Genomic DNA, 18,091 nt, shown 5'->3' with positions numbered 1-18,091 from the left:
TTCAGTTAGGATAATATGAAGTACTATTAAACTTGTAAATATATCTTTGGCATAGTGAGTGTGAATGTGATAATCCCATTAAAAAACACTCAAATAGGCACAAGAACATCATTGTCGTAATCATAATTTAAAGGGTGGTACTCAGACAGTAACAGCAATATAGTCATTTGGAGTCAAATGCAATAGGAAACGCACATGAATTATAGATATTTCATCGGAGATTGTGAGTGATGTTGCCAGAAAATGCAGAAGAGAAATAGACCCGCTTGATGAGGATTCATTAGGACAGTTTTATGAAGTCTTAATTACAGACATTTCTAAGCAAATGAGCACTTTCTCCACAACAAGGTGCTTCCAACAGACACCAAATAAAGCAAAATTATGGTTATTTGAGGGAGGGGGGGGTGGCAGTTACGAAATGAAACACATTTATTGACGATCATCACCTTTGCTCACACTGCATTTCACAAGCGCCATTATCATTGTTATTATTGCTAATAGTATTGATGATGAGGCTTTCATGACCTCTCGTTGGCCCTGGTGAAATAAGTGTCACCATGGAAACGTGTGTTCAGTTGAATTGTTACTATTGCAGTTCAGTAAGGGAGCCATATCATGACAGCCAGGGGCAGACAGAGACATTTCTCAAAATAATACAATACTGCAAACAGACTAAAGATAGACACTAGTGGCATTGTAGAGAACGATGCAATGCCACAAATAGACCTTGTGATCAGCATAGAACAGTATTTATGGGGAAATGCAGAAAATATTCACTGGAATGTTGGATTTTTTTTTAGCCACAAGATATATTATACTCTCAGAATTATTATTATATCGGACCGCTATTTCGATTTAGACCATGCAACATGAGACTCACCAAATATGAAGCACTCCACATGCTCCTGGATAAATTATACGTTGGTTAAACGATAAATAATTCAGCATGAGTCTTGGTCTGATTAATAAATATATTATTATTGAGTTATTTATTAAGGACCGGTTTGAAGTGCTACATATCCACACAGATCCAAATAGCAGGGCTGGTGATTCAAATAAAACCAAGACATGAATGCAGCAGGAAAAGGTACATGTGACTGCCACAGAGCACATTATAAATATGAATGAAAGATAGTAAAGTCATGGATTACAAGAAAAAAACAGCATTATTATGGGAACACGTTTCTTTTGGTGATGTGTCATACTTCCATGGAGAAGTCGCTACATGGTGGTTCATGATGCCTGCACGTTGGTTAGGGCCGCACAAAAACAACAGAGGAAAACATGCAATCTAATTTCAAAATGACAAAAAAATGTTACCTCACAATTGCCGCTGTTGCATTTAAGGACTCATGCGGATGAAACTTCCTCTTCACTATCTCTGTCTCCCAACATGTTGGTTCTTCTAGCCCGGTTCTACCCGCCGACAACCTACACCACCGGCGAGGCTTGCTTCATCTGCTCACAGGAGGTTCGACTGCATGACATTTTCCTCATAACGTGCACAAATGTACTGTGGAATGAGGAACACTTGATGGATTATTTTCAGTTTTTCCTATTCATTTCTGTCAAGAAAGTCCCCCATCAACTCAAGAAAGACCATTGGAGGAGGATTCTAATTATAATAATGATGATAATCATCATGAATTTGAATGAAAATGTGATTTCTTGAAATGTGCCAAGGCCCTGTGTGGAAAAAAATACAACCTTCCCCGAGAATCGTATTCTCAATTTTCAGCAAGAAAACCATCATTCACATTTTTTTGCAGAATGGTGCAGCCCGACTGCACATACAGTCAAAGTGTGATGCATATCAGTCAAAACAGGAAAAACAAGCACAGTGTGTCTGAACTAGATCTTGAAGGACTCAAAAACACAGCATGATGGTCCTAAAATGGAACATCTTGCCAATATCTTATGGCTCAATATACCCTAAAATGTTTGGGTTAGACATCTTCCTCTTTCATCGTGGGGATGGTTTGAGTGCTCATATCCAACCCTTTCAAAGTAATTACCTTCATTGTGTCATGTCTCTCCATTTGTCTTTCGTCCTGCTTCACTTCTCCTGTTTCAGTTTTTATCTCCTGCTCCTGTTGCTCAGTTCTTTTGACTGCGCAGCCATGCTCTTGTCTGTGTTTTTGGATCTGACTGCAGCACTGACCGTGTGGGCCAATGGGTATGTGGTCTTGGCTGCTGAAGAAGCTACGGATGATATGTTTGGGCAGATCCAGCTGAGCTGACAGGGTGTGGACCGCCTCCTCGTCTGGGTTGAGGCCCACGTCTTGGATGAAGCTCTGCAAAATGCCCAGGGCTTCATGGGACACTGGTAATCCCAAATGCTGGGCCTGCTCTTCATGATCTGCTTTGGTGCAAATCCCAAATCTATCACCATGCTCATCCTTCAAACTGGGCCACTTCACTTGAAGCTTTTCTTTCAATGTTGTATCTTCTACCCCTTCTCCACCAGCCAACTGCTTGTAGTTGTCTGCATCCTTGTCCTCCACTTTTGGACAATTCCAGCCCAAATCAAAATCTCCTCCTACTCGCCCCTCAAGTGAATCCTCCCCGTTGCTACTGCCCTGGCCGTGCACACTGACCCTCAAAAACCCCCAGTTTCCCGCAGGCTCCAACTCAGCCGGTGATGCAGTGCATGGTTGTCGTGGAGACAAATGAGGTCCTGCTTCTGGATGCAAGGGTTGATGAGGTTGAAGATGGTGTTGCTGTGGCAGCAGAGAGTTGCGTTGATACTATGGGAGGAAGAAAGTACACATTTTCCATCGGAAATAGCATTTTAAAACTTCACTTCATGATATTTTCTACTATTATCACAACATTTCAATTACACTTATAAAACAACTACAAATAGCATGGTGTCATCCGATGTCAGACTGCTAATTTGGGGTGTGCACTAAAGCTCTGTTTAATATTGCAACATCCTGCAGGGCAAATGCAGCCCCAATGCATCATGGGAGTCATTAATGGTAGCTGCACTCACTCCTCCCACACATGTACAGTATCCCACAAAAGTGTGGAGGACACTCCTCACATTTAGAAACCATATTCATTCCAGAATACTATAGAAATGACAGGTGGATATACTGGCATATTCAGTATAGATTTACCAGGCACTGAAAATGACACACTGCCATTCGATAATTGTGCCTTGCCTACAGTCAAGCATAGTGGTGGTAGTGTCATGGGCTGCGATTGCATGAGTGCTGCTGCTGGAGACATGAATTCCGACACATAATGTCACAATCTGAAGCACAGCGTTATCCCTTTGCTTTGGAAAATGGTCCACAAGTTTCCCAACATGCACCCCAAACACCATGGTTGTTTGTCTATACGTATGTGCCCTGTGATTGGCTGGCGACCAGTCCAGGGTGTACCCCACCTCTCGCCCGAAGACAGCTGGGATAGGCTCCAGCACCCCCGCGACCCTCGTGAGGAAAAAGCAATAGAAAATGAATGAATGAATGAAAGTTTCCCAACAAGCACCCCAAACACCATGGTTGTTTGTCTATACAAATGTGCTCTGTGATTGGCTGGAGACCAGTCCAGGGTGTACCCCACCTCTCGCCCGAAGACAGCTGGGATAGGCTCCAGCACCCCCGCGACCCTCGTGAGGAAAAAGCGATAGAAAATGAATGAATGAATGAAAGTTTCCCAACAAGCACCCCAAACACCATGGTTGTTTGTCTATACAAATGTGCTCTGTGATTGGCTGGAGACCAGTCCAGGGTGTACCCCACCTCTCGCCCGAAGACAGCTGGGATAGGCTCCAGCACCCCCGCAACCCTTGTGAGGATGAGCGGTAGAAAATGAATGAATGATGTGGTTTGCGTTATTTCAGTTAGGTTTGTTGTATATGTTCATGATGGTGGTGGTGACATCATCACATCATTTAAGAAATGCAGCATTGATGCAGGCTTAGGCCACCGTGTCATTGTTGGTCAAGGGTGGCATACCACTGAGAATAATTAGACATTTAAGTGAATCAGAAGCCTTTCAATGTGATTATTTTATGCTCAAGCACAATTATACGTGAATTCATAATGTGATTGAATCTAATAATAGCGCCCGTGCATGTGTTTGCCACCTTACCAGTGCATTGTCATTGCTGAGCAGCGTACGTCTGTCAGTGCAGTTCTGTAATGGGATGCTCTCCTGCTCGTATATGGCGTCTCTTTCCAACTGGGACAGGCTCAGGAAACGCCGGATCATGCACAGGTTATCCCATAAGGTTCGGTTCTCCGGACTTGGATCTTCCTTCCAACGTAGAAGCTCGCACAGCCATCCCTGCAGAAATGGAGTTATAGCTTTGTAGCGCTTTGAAGGAAAAAAAAAGAAAGTAATCTTTCTTATTTTGCCCATTTACAATCTTACACTGCAGACTGTACTCTTCCCAGAGCTCTATGAAACTAATTTCACAAGCGTGCATTTATAAACAGGCCAAAAGCAATTCACAAACACTATAGCACAGATGCAATGCACAAAAACCGTGGCTTTTACCCAACACCAGCACACAATACCATCCAGATGCACAGTGAAGATAGAACAGGAAGATCCAGCATGGATCTGCCTGCCAAACAGCCGGCTAATACAGAGAGAGAGAGCGGGGTAAATCATAGTATTATTCCAATAAAGCCAGAGAAGAAGAACCTAGGGGGATGTCGGACCACCTGCTTTTAGTGTGACGACGCCTGAATGACCTCTATGCATCTTGATGATACCAGACATCAACAGAAGGAAAGGGAGAGAGGAGAAAGGAAGAAAAGAATCTTTCCTCCATTTCCATGAAGGGAAATTATCCTCCAAACAAAAGCAATAACAAGCTTATGGGGCTGCCATAAAAATGAAAACAATAAACATTCATCCCGTGCTTGTGTGCGTATTTCCTTTCAGCTTGCATGCATGCTATACAGTACATATACAGTATAGTCATAAATAAGCAAGCTGTATGTGTGTGTGTGTGTGTGGTTGTACTTGCAATTTCTTTTCAATGGCGACTATTAAAGTGATTATTTTGGCCACAATAGCTGTCGGCTGCACTAATGGTAGGCCTGTACAGCTGCTGCTTTATCATCCTTACACACTAACAAAAGAGATCTTACGGATAAAGAATATGCACTTTTAAAGGGCTACGTCTTCCCCAAGCGGAAAGCAGAAATGAGTACCTGACTCTTGGATGCGGCCACCTTTGCAAACAAAGCCTGTGACACCTTGGCTCGCCTCATTTCGTGCTGGATCTCTTCATAGATGGAGGCGCTAACGTTGAGAACGCAGCTGTCTGTTCTCAAACTTCTGTCTGCTGTCACCGGTGAAAGTCTGGCCTACGGGGTGGAAAATATGGCACTGGATTTAAATAATTGGAATTGGAAGGAGACAGCTGGCCAATGCACATTTATGAAAAATAATAGTTCATCCACCATCCATGCAAATGTCTGATTGGATACATTGTGGTCATCTCGGACCCTGCATGCTGCAGCCTATTCAGGTTCTATATGTTATGGACTGTATTAGTTTAATCAGCATTTTTATTGTGCGCTGATAAAAAGCACCGCTGTGTAATTGGTGGTTGCCATGGTAATGGCACCGGGGAATGGGCAGCCTCAATGGATGATTTACAATCTTAGCACAAGTCTGCTGACTCAAAGTATTGTCTTTAAGTTACAAGGGTGTGTTTCAGTTATTGTAGGACACAATGGTGCAATTGGTCGAAGGGTTTTCTGGCGTTGGTGCGTTAATGCAACGTGTGTTGGTTGCCATAGCGATAGAGATGCGACTGAGTCGGGCCATGCATTTTTGTTTTACTTTTCCAGTGGCAAAAGCTGTATTACCTTCGACATATTCAGTATGATATTAAATAAGAATGATACCAAGAGGATAGTAATGTATGTGCATTGCAATGGCGCCCATAAATATAACAATAATACGCCCCGGACCACGGCATTATTTGTGCGTGCCGTTGACATAATTACTGTTTCTACATGTTTATGAGAATGTGACCTGCGTGCATCTTGGCGGCGTGTTGTTGCTGCTCGGTGTAAATCCAGTCAGGCTTCTTTCTTTCTCTTCCTGGTAGAAGCGCTCTCGTTCCGCCTCGGGGAGCTGCAGGAAGCTATGCATAGCCCGCAGGTTGACCAGGAGAGATTGGGAGGCGTTTTTTGGGTCCTCCTCCTTTCGTAGAATCTCTGAGAGCAAGCCCTACAGGAGACAAGAATGTTTGATCCAATTAGAAATTTGAGAATACTGGTGAAAATCATCAAAAATTGCTGCTACCAAGAGGGATGGCTTTTGAAAAATTAATTATTTAAAAAATATTAAATATTCATTCATTCATTCATTTTCTACCGCTTTTTCCTCACAAGGGTCGCGGGGGGTGCTGTAGCCTATCCCAGCTGTCTTCGGGCAAAAGGCGGGATACACCCTGGACTGGTTGCCAGCCAATCACAGGGCACATATAGACAAACAACCATTCACATTCACATTCATGGACAATTTGGAGTCAAAATATTAAATATTTTAAATAAAATTAAATATTTAAAAAAATAGGTACTAATCAACAATTGAAATGGCACCTCCAAAAACCTTTACAGGAATTCAGAACATTTAGGTTAGTAACTTTAAAAACATGTTATTTCTAATTGTAAGTCAGGTTCAAATGCAGTTCTGATGGGCGTTGACTTGCATCAATAATTAAAATCAAATAATTATACACAAAAGGAGTTGAGTCAGTTCCAGACTCATGATCTCTATGCAAAGGTTCTCATTGGTTTTAAAGACGTATTTGAGAGACTTATTCAAAAGCTCTTTATATCCATCTCTGGATCTAATTGATTGGGTTTATCATTCCCGATGGTCACGAGCCAGCTGCATGCTGGCATTATTCTGGGCATATTGTGGCTGTATATGGGTAAGCCGTAAAACATGAAGTGTGGATTCTAGGGATTTTGTTCCTGGAAAAGAAATGAAATGTTATGCTAAGAGTTAGAAAGCTTGAGAGCAAACAGGCTTGGTATTCATATTATCCTCAGATCCACCCAACAAACCCTCTATCTTCCTAAACATGACAAACGATCCCTCCGCTCCTTGATGGCATCTTGGACCGATGCCAACTTGTACGGCCGACACTGGAGAACTCTGGAGCTGGCATTGGGGGAAAACATGGGCGTGGATAATAGCTAGCTCTGCTTATTGTGATGAAAATGATAATGATGATAATAATATTAACAAGCCTCCTTCGAGGCCACATTCCTCGGGGCGTGGTGGTGAATGCAAAATAGCCTCAGCTAATGTGGCTTTTTAATATTATTATATGAGATTTGGAAAATGCGAACGATTAGAAAAGAGATTGACGATGATAGGTCAAATGGAGAGGAAAAGGTAGCGGAGGGACGGGAATGAAGAATGGCAAAACGAAGGGACAAGGAGGTAGAGAGGGAGAAAGGATTTCTCCAAGGGTTTGTGATTAGTTAGCCAGCAGCTGCTTCAGTGTTGGCACCAGATTCTTGCTGCAGAGAGCTGGCACAACTAGGCGTGCACATGCAAATGAGGGAAGGGGCATTGCGGTAAAAAGGCCACACCGAAATGGAAACACTCTACAGCCACATTATACTAAGTGTTGCGCTTCACTTTAGCTCGCCACCGTACAGAGCTGCGTAATGACAAACACTACATCCATAAACAACTAACAAAACCCTATTTTTTTTAACTTAAAACTGATTTTTTAAAATGTTTTGTTTGTTTACATGGCAAAACATTTTGAAGTCTTAAAGTTTGACAACAGACTTTGCAGTGGATGGTTTTAAAATCGACACCGCTATCATTTCGGTCTCCGTAGCATGTAAATTATATGTCACGCTACTCATCTGTCATTTGTGTGTGTGTGTGTGTTCCTGTTAGAGCCGGTATTACATATTGGTTCCATTGCATCTGTGTAGGATTCTTTATTTATAAATGGAAAACTTTTGTAGTTTGAGTATCCAAAACCTGTTGACTTTCTAAGGATGGTTCATAACACCATTAGAGCCCTCTCGGCATGAAATAACACCCCTACAATCACCTTTAGACTCATATTACCCAATATAGTAGACATAATAAGAGTAAATAACTTGTGCTAGTGTGCTTCGTGAAAAATGTGTTCCCTCGGGGAGGAGAGTGGGTGGTGGACAGGAAATGACGGCAAGAGTTAATTTCAGCTTGCTGTGGGTTCTGGCGATCAAGTCTGGTGCTTGTGTGTCTCATCAAACATTAGAACATTGCCAGCATAAAATACCTATGTCAGCATTTTTGAATGTGTGTTTTGAATTTGTATTGTAAATCAATTAGCCATTTTTCTGCTTGAAAATTAATTTAGCCCCAAAACTAAGTCACATTAGCTTAAATGTGCATATGTTTTTGACTAATAAAAGGCCGTATTCAACTACAAAATGGCATGATTTATCAATCGCAAAGTGGCGAGGGACAACGGTATACCTGTTAATAAATGACAATGTGATCAAAGACCGCTTTCCTTTCCACTTTCTCATGCACTCCGAATCATTATTAAAGTTGAAAATGAAGTTCTTGTATATTTTCAACTTCACAAACTTATAATTTCATACAAACTTGAGTAAAGAGTAAACAAACATCACACCCTCCATACTCCCCCTCAATTCATACCTGGGTCCTGTTGAAAGCCACCCGTGCAAAGATGGCTTGTGAAATCCCCGCCCTCTTCATTTCCTCCCGTACGCAGTGGTAGATGTCACACGGCACATCCACAGACACCAGCCCAGACCCCGTCTGGTGTTGCAACCCGGCCGAAGCCCCTCCATCTGGGCCACATTGAGCCTGCTGAGGGCCTTGGGGGCCTTGGGGGTCTGGTGCTTTGGGGAAAATCTTCGCGGGAGACCTCCCTACAGGTGGGTGGTTGAGATACTGTTGTGGGGTTGGTGAAAGTCCCTGGCCTGCTAACATGAGGCTGACAGCGTATTGTTGGTTCAGGAACTGAGTCATGACTTGCTGCTGAGACCTGCTGAGGGTTTGGGTTAGCAACCCGGAGTTACAAATGCTGTGAGGGGAGGCTCCGGCCACGATGTTGGTCATCCCTCCATGGAGGTAAAGAAGGCTCTGATCAGCTGGAGCGCTGGTGACGGGCTGCTGAGTGATGGAAACGTGGGACGGCTGGTCTGAGAAGCTCTCAATGCCTAGGGAAGAAACGAGCAGGATAAATATTTTAGACACAGATTGTAGTATGGAACCAAAACATGAAGATTTGAACCAGTTCTGTGTTGTTTTTTTCAGGTTTGCAAATCTTATTAGAATGTGCTGTTTGCTGTCTGTCAATGACGTTATAGTGAGGGTCTCCAAGGGGTAGTTCGGGGACAATTTATTCAATGTAAAGTTACGTGGTGACACCACAAGAATATTAGTAAACAAAATGAATGGATAGATTTGGCACATGTTCCTTAAAGCATACCCCTGCTTCAAGGTGTCAACTCATTCATACATTAAAAGGGATGTCCTAAGATGTTTGTTTTTTTTCATATGCTGTACAGCAGGGGTCTGCGGCCCGCAGGACACTAGTTTGAGGCCCCCGCCTCGATATGAAAGTTTAATGTTAGTGCGGCCCACGCAAGTTTGACATGGATGCTGTATGGTATCATGTACCCCGAAAAAAATATTACGTTTGATTAATGTTCATGTTAAAGGTTAAATAACTGTTAACAGTTATCCTCCCTATCCGTGTGGAAGTGGTAAATTTTTAGCTATTTAAGTTTAAAGGAAATAACTTGAAGGCTACCGTTTAGGTCGCTAGCTCTCTAGTTTGCGAGTTAGCATGTGTCTCAAGACCCTGCAGTTGCGCAATATGTTGTAAATAAAAAGAGTATAAATGTGACTATAGTCGTGTTTTGTCATGTCTACAGGGCTCTAATAATGCTTTGTTCATTTTAATCTGAAAAAAATAATTTGTCTACCCACCAACTATATGTGGTCTCTTAAGTTTTGATTATTTGCCGTTTAATTATTATTATATTTATTTATGATTTTCTTTATTCTTGATTTGTTTATTTATTTTTCATCTTATTTTGTGCAGAAAAATAAAAATTAAGATATTTGAGAACAGTGGAATGTTTTATCAGAGCTTTTCTTGTAGAAAATCGGAACCAAAGCACTGAAAAAGTTTGTATATTTTTCTGTTTTTAATAAATGCATTTTTTTGTTTTTTTTTGGGAAAACCTGATGCGGCTCAGCCTTGCCCAGACCTTAGCTCCAGTGGCCCCCAGGTAAATTGAGTTTGAGAGCCCTGCTGTACAGGTTTGAGACACTGTCAGTTGACTTACTGTTGCATTTGGATGTCTTGAAGTGCTTGTACCATCGGCCAAACTCCTGACATTTGGCCGCAGAGACGTTGGCATAGTAAGTGCAATTCACTATGGATGATATCATGCTCTGGAATAAGAGAGGACAATAGACATGAACATCGCGTTGGCACAGCTCCTGCGATGTGTCTCAGCTGTTCACACAGCTGATATTAATGAACGCATGTGTGTGTTTTATTAAAAACCAGCCCAAAGGTAAATAAGATCATAAAGATGTATGAGTGTGCTGGTGGGCTGTGCATATGCTTTTTTGTGTATGCATGCATGCGTAGTGCATGCGTGGATGTAATCAGGGGTCATGTGAGACTATGTGTATCTTTAGCTGTTTTACCACACACACACACACACACACACACATTTTCCCCTGAGACTATCCTGTGCCATCTTTACATCTGATTACACCTTTCATCTTCTCATATTTATTTTAATCTGCGTCTTGCAAACAGGCGGGAGGGGAAGGGGAGCGAGGCAGTAAAGATGGGGGGAGGGAAGACTGGTCTCAGAGATAGAAGGAATAAGGGGAGGGAGATAAGAGATAGTGAGCAATTTCTCTTATCTTTTGGTGTCCTATAGGCCTCTAGGGAATAACAGATAGATTAAGCTGATAATTACAGCTATTTTTAAAGTGCTCACCTCAAAATATTGCATTCATAAATCCATGTGAGACCATGACAGGGTTAGCTATCGTCAGTGTCGTGTACACTCTGTCTTATCTAGCTCTGCATCTGGACTTCCCGTCTAACTCTTGGCCCACGCAGTTGGTGTCATTTGTCAAAGAGATAGGTGCAAACACACACGGGTCACGGCGCAGCCAGCAAGTGCATGTGTGAGTGTGTGTGTGTGTGTGTGTGTGTGTGTTATACCTGAGACAGAGGACACTCCTTTGCCAATGAGCTCTGGTTCATGTCCTTGAGGAGCTCCTTTAGTGCGTTCCTGACTGTTGAGTGAGTCCACTGCTCTGCTGGCAAGTCCTCCAGTCTGGAGCAGCTAGATAAATAACATTAGCACTTAATAGCAAAAAAATAGCATAGCATAGCACAGCCCGACATAACATACCATGACAAGACACCATATGACATGACATAACATAACATGTCTACGGCTGTCAAATGATTACAATTTTTAATCAGATTAATCTGTTGTAAAATTAATTAATCGTGATTAATCACCATTGCAACTATGTGTGACAGGACAGGATGATACCACACAAGTCTAAAAATCTACAGTATTTGTCTGACACTATTCTTTAACAGTAGCAGAACATTTGAATCACACTTTAAACCATGTTATTATGAGCCATGAGGGTTTGCGTTCAAAGACATCACATAATTTAAAGGTAAATGTACTTGTTTTCAGTGTATTTTCCAGCATAAAGGAAGCAAATTGTACATTTGAATTAAAAGTTACGAATACATACAGTAAATTGTGTTGGAATGGTGCTGTTCATGTGTTAGTTAGAAAAGAGCGCCAGATTCTATGTGAGTGTGTGGGGACGCTCCACTGTGCTTCCGTCTGCCGTCATAACAGAGGGGCATGCTCGCTCTAGTGCACATGCGCTATTTACACTAAAAAGTGTAACACAATGAATAAAGTAAATTAGTTACTGCGGTTATTTTTGACAGCCGTAAACATAGCATAACATCATCATCGCATGGCTATGTTATGTTAAACAGCATATAACATAACGTAATAGTGAACGACAGTGAGCAGGGCAAGCATGCAGAGTGCAAACATATAGGGCATACCTTTGGAGCTGTATCTTAAGGGTAATAACATGATGAACGTCCTGCAGCATCTCGGCCACCGTGGCATCTGGAGCATCTGTCACGCTTGAGAGAGGCATAGGATTCCATCTGCCCACCTGGATCAAACCTGACACACATGCAAATGCTCAACTCATACATTTTGATAAGCTTCTCAAGAGGAAACCGTCTCGTCTCCTTCATCTGCCACTGAAAGAAAGTCGCCGATGTGATCCTGCTAAAATCGTATTATTATGTTTTTATGGCAATTATGATTATTAGTACCCTGATTATCTGCCCACATAGTCGTATTTTTTGCTTGCTTGATGGAAACGCTCTGCTGTGGAGTCACCACCGCTTATGATAGCAAACACATGCTTGTATTGGATCCCATATACATAGTATGTGCTGTGTACCTTTGGCCTGAGCAGCCGAGCTGTGAGAGTATCCCAGTGTTAGCAGGGCCATCTCTATGAGCTGGTTGAACAGCAGATCCCTCTTGATCAGAACATATTCTGCATGCTCGTCTTTCCTCTCTCCCTCCACTGGACTTTCCATGTGCTCCACCACACAGAACACAGGCAGGGAGCTTCCTGGTGTAACAGTGTGACAAATGGGAAGGCATATTTCTTATGGCTTGAAGTGGTCCTGTGCTAGACTGCAGTCAAGATGAATGGGTTAGGTTATTTATAAGAAGAATCATCTAAAATAGAATTCAATTCATACCTTTTATTCTTAGACAGGGCTTTAATCATTTATGAGCATATAAATAATACAAAAAATATATATTTAAAGCGTTAATAAGTTATTTTCCAGCAGACACATTTGAGTTTCAGAAGATACTATACCTCTCAACTGGGAGGTCTTATGCTGTTGCTTCCCTGAGGAAGGTTTCTGGACCAGAAAAGGGGTTTTAGTCCCTGGACTGCCTTGCACGTTCCTGTCTTGCAGCACAGAGCATCCAGGAGCTCCATGTTGCTCCAGACGGACCATCTTGGCAGGAGGAGGCCGAGGGTCTGCGGTCGGATCGGCGCCCTCTGGTTTCTTGGCTCCATTACACAGGGGGTCCATCTGTGGAGTCACACTGCATGCACAAAGACCTTCACAGTGAGTGCATGCTTTTATTGACTTGTCGGTGTGCTGTGTTACCCTGCCTCAGTTTTTGCAGCTATACTGACAAGAACCGCTAATGATGGGCTGTTTCTAGTACTATATCCCCTAAGTATTATCAGTATTATCAAGTGATAATACTAATAATTAAACCAAAACAGAGCAGTAGAAACTTTCTATATGAGGTACTTGGTACTTGTGTGGGTCTATCCACTATTTCATGATTGTAACTGTGTAATATCTCATTAAATTCTACCTAGAGCTACTGTAAATGTGACCTTCAACTAAAAGTACAATTCTCCATGATAGACCCACTGTCATTTATTTGCAAGCATCCAGTTCATCTGCAGCACCAAAATGCACCCAAATCACTGGGGTTTGCTTTTATCCATGAAAGTTTAGTACAAAAAACAACCAAAAAACACCCAACCTGTATTAGTCGCTCCAGCGTGCATGCTCAACCCTGCAGACACCCTCCGCTACCGTGCGTCCTGATGATGTGCACCAGCAGAACCGTTTGTAATTTCCCTGATCGTCTGATCAACGTCGACGCACCGAGAGTCCGTGTAGTTCCGCTGCACCTCCTCCAAACATTCCCCTCCTTGCAACGTTCCTTCACCCACTGAGGCTCGGTGTTGTGGTGTGACGACGAATGAGCGCGGCGAGAATCCACCCCCTGTGTGCGGAGAACAATACACGGCACAGCCTGCAGTGTGCACGCTCCTCCTAGCATATTTATAGGCGTGCACACGGCCAGTTGTTTTGCTGGTTCTACTCCAAAGACCACAGTGTGTACCCGGAGAGAGAGAGGGGGGGGAGAGAGACACACACACACACACACACACCAGCTGCATTAGCATATGGTGTAATAATGAATTCACTAGCGCGCCCCATAAATGTATTAAATGTGACAATTGCGCATAAATCTATGTATTATATTCTGCAGCATGCTGTGCATTATGTATTTTTTATGTGCGCCAAAATTCAATAAATACAAAGCCAACTCAATAGATGACAAAAAATACGGAATAATTAATTAAAACGTGAAAGGATTAATTAAATTGTGCAATCATTAATTAAATGGAGAAAATAATTAAATTGAACTTATTTATGAATGATTTATTCCATGGCTGATTTATATATTTCATGACCTTTTCAATTATTTAATGACATTTTAAATTATTTATTGGCATCATGTTGGTAAGTATTATTGACTTTGGGGTACTGGAGTTCTCCATGGCAACAAAGTGGATCACAACCAAAGGCAGCCTGCACCAGTACCAGTATCAATCGGAGTACCTAGAAGATGTGTTTGGACACGTTTTTGAATATGTATTTATAACGCACAGAAAATAGAAAGCCTCACAAAAGGATTGTGGATGATTTCAGATTTCTGGCCTACATCAAACATAAAAATAGCTAAATGTAGTAAAATATAATGCATTCAGAAGACACATTCAAGTACATGCCGCTGATATGTAATATTCTACAATGGTCACTAGGTGTCAGTGATGTTACATCAATCAGACAATAGTTACTGCAGGAAGTACTCGGTGTGACTCTCCCAATGCTTACGTGTGTGTCAATATGTCGTATTGAGGTCTTAAATGTCTATTATGTCTACTATATTTGGTAATGTGTGTGTAAAGGTGACTATAGGGGTGTTAATTCATGTCTGCGGGGGTTCTAATAATGTTAAACAGGTCTAATTATGAAAATATTCCATTTATAAAGAAGGCAGCCTACTTCACAGACCGAATTAACCGTGATAAATGAGGGATGGAGGGTGTCTGGAAAGCAAAATTGCTTTGGTTTACATCCAATTTGGTGTTCGTCTGACTTTTTGGAATAGATTAGTAGGAAAAACCGAGGTTCCACTGTATAAAGCAGGGGTCTCAAACACGCGGGCCACGGGCCAAATGTGGCCTGCAGGACACTAGTTTGAGGCCCATGTATCATGTACCCAGAAAAAAATATTACGTTTGATTAATGTTCATGTTAAAGGTTAAATAACTGTTAATAGTTATCCTCCCTATCCGTGGGGAAGTGGTAAGTTTTTTGCTATTTAAGTTTAAAGGAAATAACTTGAAGGCTACCGTTTAGGTTGCTAGCTCTCTAGTTTGCGAGGTAGCATGTGTCTCAAGACCCTGCAGTTGCGCAATATGTTGCAAATAAAGATAAGTAGATAAGATAATAAGAGTATAAATGTGACTATAGTTGTGTTTTGTCATGTCTACAGGGCTCTAATAATGCTTTGTTCATTTTAATCTGAAAAAAATAATTTGTCTACCCACCAACTATATGTGGTTTCTTAAGTTTTTATTATTTGCTTATTATTATTATTATTATTATATTTATTTATTACTGATTGATTTTCTTTATTCTTGATTTGTTCATTTATTTTTCATCTTATTTTGTGTAGAAAAATAAAAAGTAAGATATTTGAGAACAGTGGAATGTTTTATCAGAGCTTTTATTGTAGAAAATTGGAACCAAAGCAAAGTTTTTTTTTAATTTTTTGTTTTTAATAAATGCGTTTTTTTTTTGAAAACCTGATGCGGCCCAGTCTCACCCAGACCCGAGCTCCAGTGGCCCCCAAGTAAATTGAGTTTGAGACCCCTGGTATAAAGCAAAACAAACACTGTCTTGTATACCTTGAAACCTGAAGGAACAGCGTAGTCATGAGGGAAGTCTATGAGAAGTCTGAAATCACAACTCTGAAGTGGAACCTGGGAGTTCTTTGAAGGCATCACAAAGTGGAGAGAGCCTGAGTATGTGTGCTGGTGAACAGCCAATCGGAGACGCCGAGGGCAGGAGAACACACTCTACTACTTTTGACTAATTAAACAAAGTGAATCTGCAAACTCTCCAACCGGAAAGCTACCACGGCTGGTTACACATCATTCATCCCGACTAAAAAAGATAGAGATTACTCATCTTAAATGTGTGTACAATGCGCACGGTTTTGTGCACCGTTAGAGATAACGCATGCCATTATGTGTATAAATGTCCATTAAAACCATTTTTCTCCCCCTCGTCTTTATTACCGGCTTGATATGTTGTCAATGAGGCTGGCACGCAAAATGATAATTACGGCCATTACACGCTCACTGAGCATGTTACCCGTGCATGGCACAGAACACGGAGCACTATAACCCTCCTCTCAAGGGAACACCCGACTACTCACATGCTCCAAATTAGCTCAGATTTGTGTGGATGTGAGGTGGAAAAATATTTATGATAGGCTTTGATAGGCTTTGTGTTACATATTATTTTTACACCTATATATTCAGTGTAATAGCTTCTCATAGAAGGCTTTCCGGACACACTCACATAGCACAATCAGACAATTATGCCAAAAAAAAAATACTGGGAGACGCATAATACATGCATTGTTGTCACTCACACAAGCTTAACTCTCACTTCCACACAACTTTCACACCCTCAAGGGGCGCAAGCAGGTGCTCTATAGACTCTGTGTACTTTCAATCTGGGCTCTTCCTCTTAGATGATACGGGTCCTGCGCCATAACCAAATATGTTGTTTGGATTTTTAAAAACAATTTGGGAACCCTTTCAATTGTGTGATCAGGGACTACTTCCTTCATAGCAACATGGTCCACCGAATCAGAAAGAATAGAAAGAAATAGAAAGGTACAAAGGTATTGACAAGGTATTATTATCATCATAATACTATACATAGATCACACTGGCAGGCTCCACTGCTGCAGGTGTAGTGGTTTCTATGAGTACACACCACATTATACTCTATGATGCATATACAGTTTGGGAAAATATACTAAAACACATTTCTGCCCAACAGCCTTGAATAATAGGTCAATTTTATATTTTCATTTGGCACATGGCTTATAAAATGAAGCATCATTGCCGTCTGATTGAAGTCTGTCACAGCTTCACACACTTGAAATGTATCTTCAGTATGCCTGCTGGGTCCACAGCCCTACAGCTCCTCACTATGTTTAAAGTCATACGGTATTTAATGTGGGAGATATGAGCCAACATATACTGTACTGGAACGTTCTACTCCAGCGTAGTGGACACACTCCCACAAGAGGGCGCTGTAACACCTTTCAAGCCTTCACTCGTTCATGAACGAATATGAGCTCTCGTTCAGTTCTGTTTTCTATTTGAGTTTCACCATCAGGTGGCGCTCAAAACTTGTGTGCGTGTGTGTGTGTCAAGCAGATGTCCACTTGAGGACAGGTGTGTTTACTTGGAACACAGAGAGAGACAGGTTAAAAGTCCCACTATCAACACAAACATATTCAGGAGTCATCCATCTGTCTCCAAAGGAAGTGGTTTAAACTTTTAACTCTGACATTAAACATTCTATAAGCGTTTTGTTCTCGTGCTTTTAATTAAATTTACAAAGAATTAAAATAATAATAATTTGCACGTGCTATAATTAACGTATTACCTATGAGGCCATATGTACCACATGTACCATATGTAATTGTGATAGCTCCCAGTATGATATAATAAATATACTGGAAGTGTTTATTAGTCTGTGCAGGTGTACCTAATGAACTGGCTATCCACTGAGTTCATTGTTCTGTGGTGTGACGGCACCAAAGGAAATTCTAGCAATAAAGCGATAAACCGATTAGGTGTTTTAAAGTTAAACGCGTTGACAGAAAATGCGGATTCTAAGTTTTGGCGGCGACTTCGGACGCGGTCTGACAAAGTGAGAGTGATGGATGTCTCCCACCATTCATTGCACGCTGTGGACAGACGATCATTGTCGCCATGTGACATAATAATACCACCCGCTGACAGGCAGCCTCGCCTTTGTCACGGTCATCCCCCGGCTATTACCCGTCCCGCACCTGTGGGCTTCACCTCCTCCTTTTTC

General features: G+C 41.7%; 1 protein-coding gene across 1 annotated transcript; it reads right to left on the bottom strand.

The window, feature by feature from the left end:
* Positions 1-138: 138 nt before the first annotated feature.
* satb1a (SATB homeobox 1a) lies at positions 139-14,015 on the bottom strand. Its single transcript, XM_058047764.2, has 11 exons — positions 13,650-14,015; positions 12,958-13,193; positions 12,526-12,702; positions 12,113-12,239; positions 11,231-11,354; positions 10,329-10,437; positions 8,665-9,191; positions 6,010-6,207; positions 5,178-5,333; positions 4,105-4,299; positions 139-2,747 (listed from the first exon to the last, which is right to left on the bottom strand). The coding sequence occupies exons 2-11, from the start codon at positions 13,178-13,180 to the stop codon at positions 1,947-1,949; spliced, it is 2,637 nt and encodes an 878-aa protein (XP_057903747.2). The 5' UTR covers positions 13,181-13,193; positions 13,650-14,015; the 3' UTR covers positions 139-1,946.
* Positions 14,016-18,091: the final 4,076 nt, after the last annotated feature.

Source organism: Doryrhamphus excisus, linkage group LG7 (assembly GCF_037039965.1).
Source record: "Doryrhamphus excisus strain RoL-2023G ecotype Guam linkage group LG7, RoL_Dexc_Guam_v1.1, whole genome shotgun sequence".
Lineage (NCBI taxonomy): Eukaryota > Metazoa > Chordata > Actinopteri > Syngnathiformes > Syngnathidae > Doryrhamphus > Doryrhamphus excisus.
This window is presented reverse-complemented; position numbering and strand designations above follow the sequence as displayed.

Coding starts and splice junctions, on each gene's coding strand:
- satb1a (XM_058047764.2), bottom strand. CDS start 13,180: ATGGACCCCCTGTGTAATGGAGCCAAGAAACCAGAGGGCGCCGATCCG. Junction 5,334..6,009: donor CGCCGCCAAGATGCACGCAG/GTCACATTCTCA, acceptor TCCACCCCGTAG/GCCAGACTTTCACCGGTGAC. Junction 2,748..4,104: donor TCAGCAATGACAATGCACTG/GTAAGGTGGCAA, acceptor TTCCTCCCATAG/TATCAACGCAACTCTCTGCT.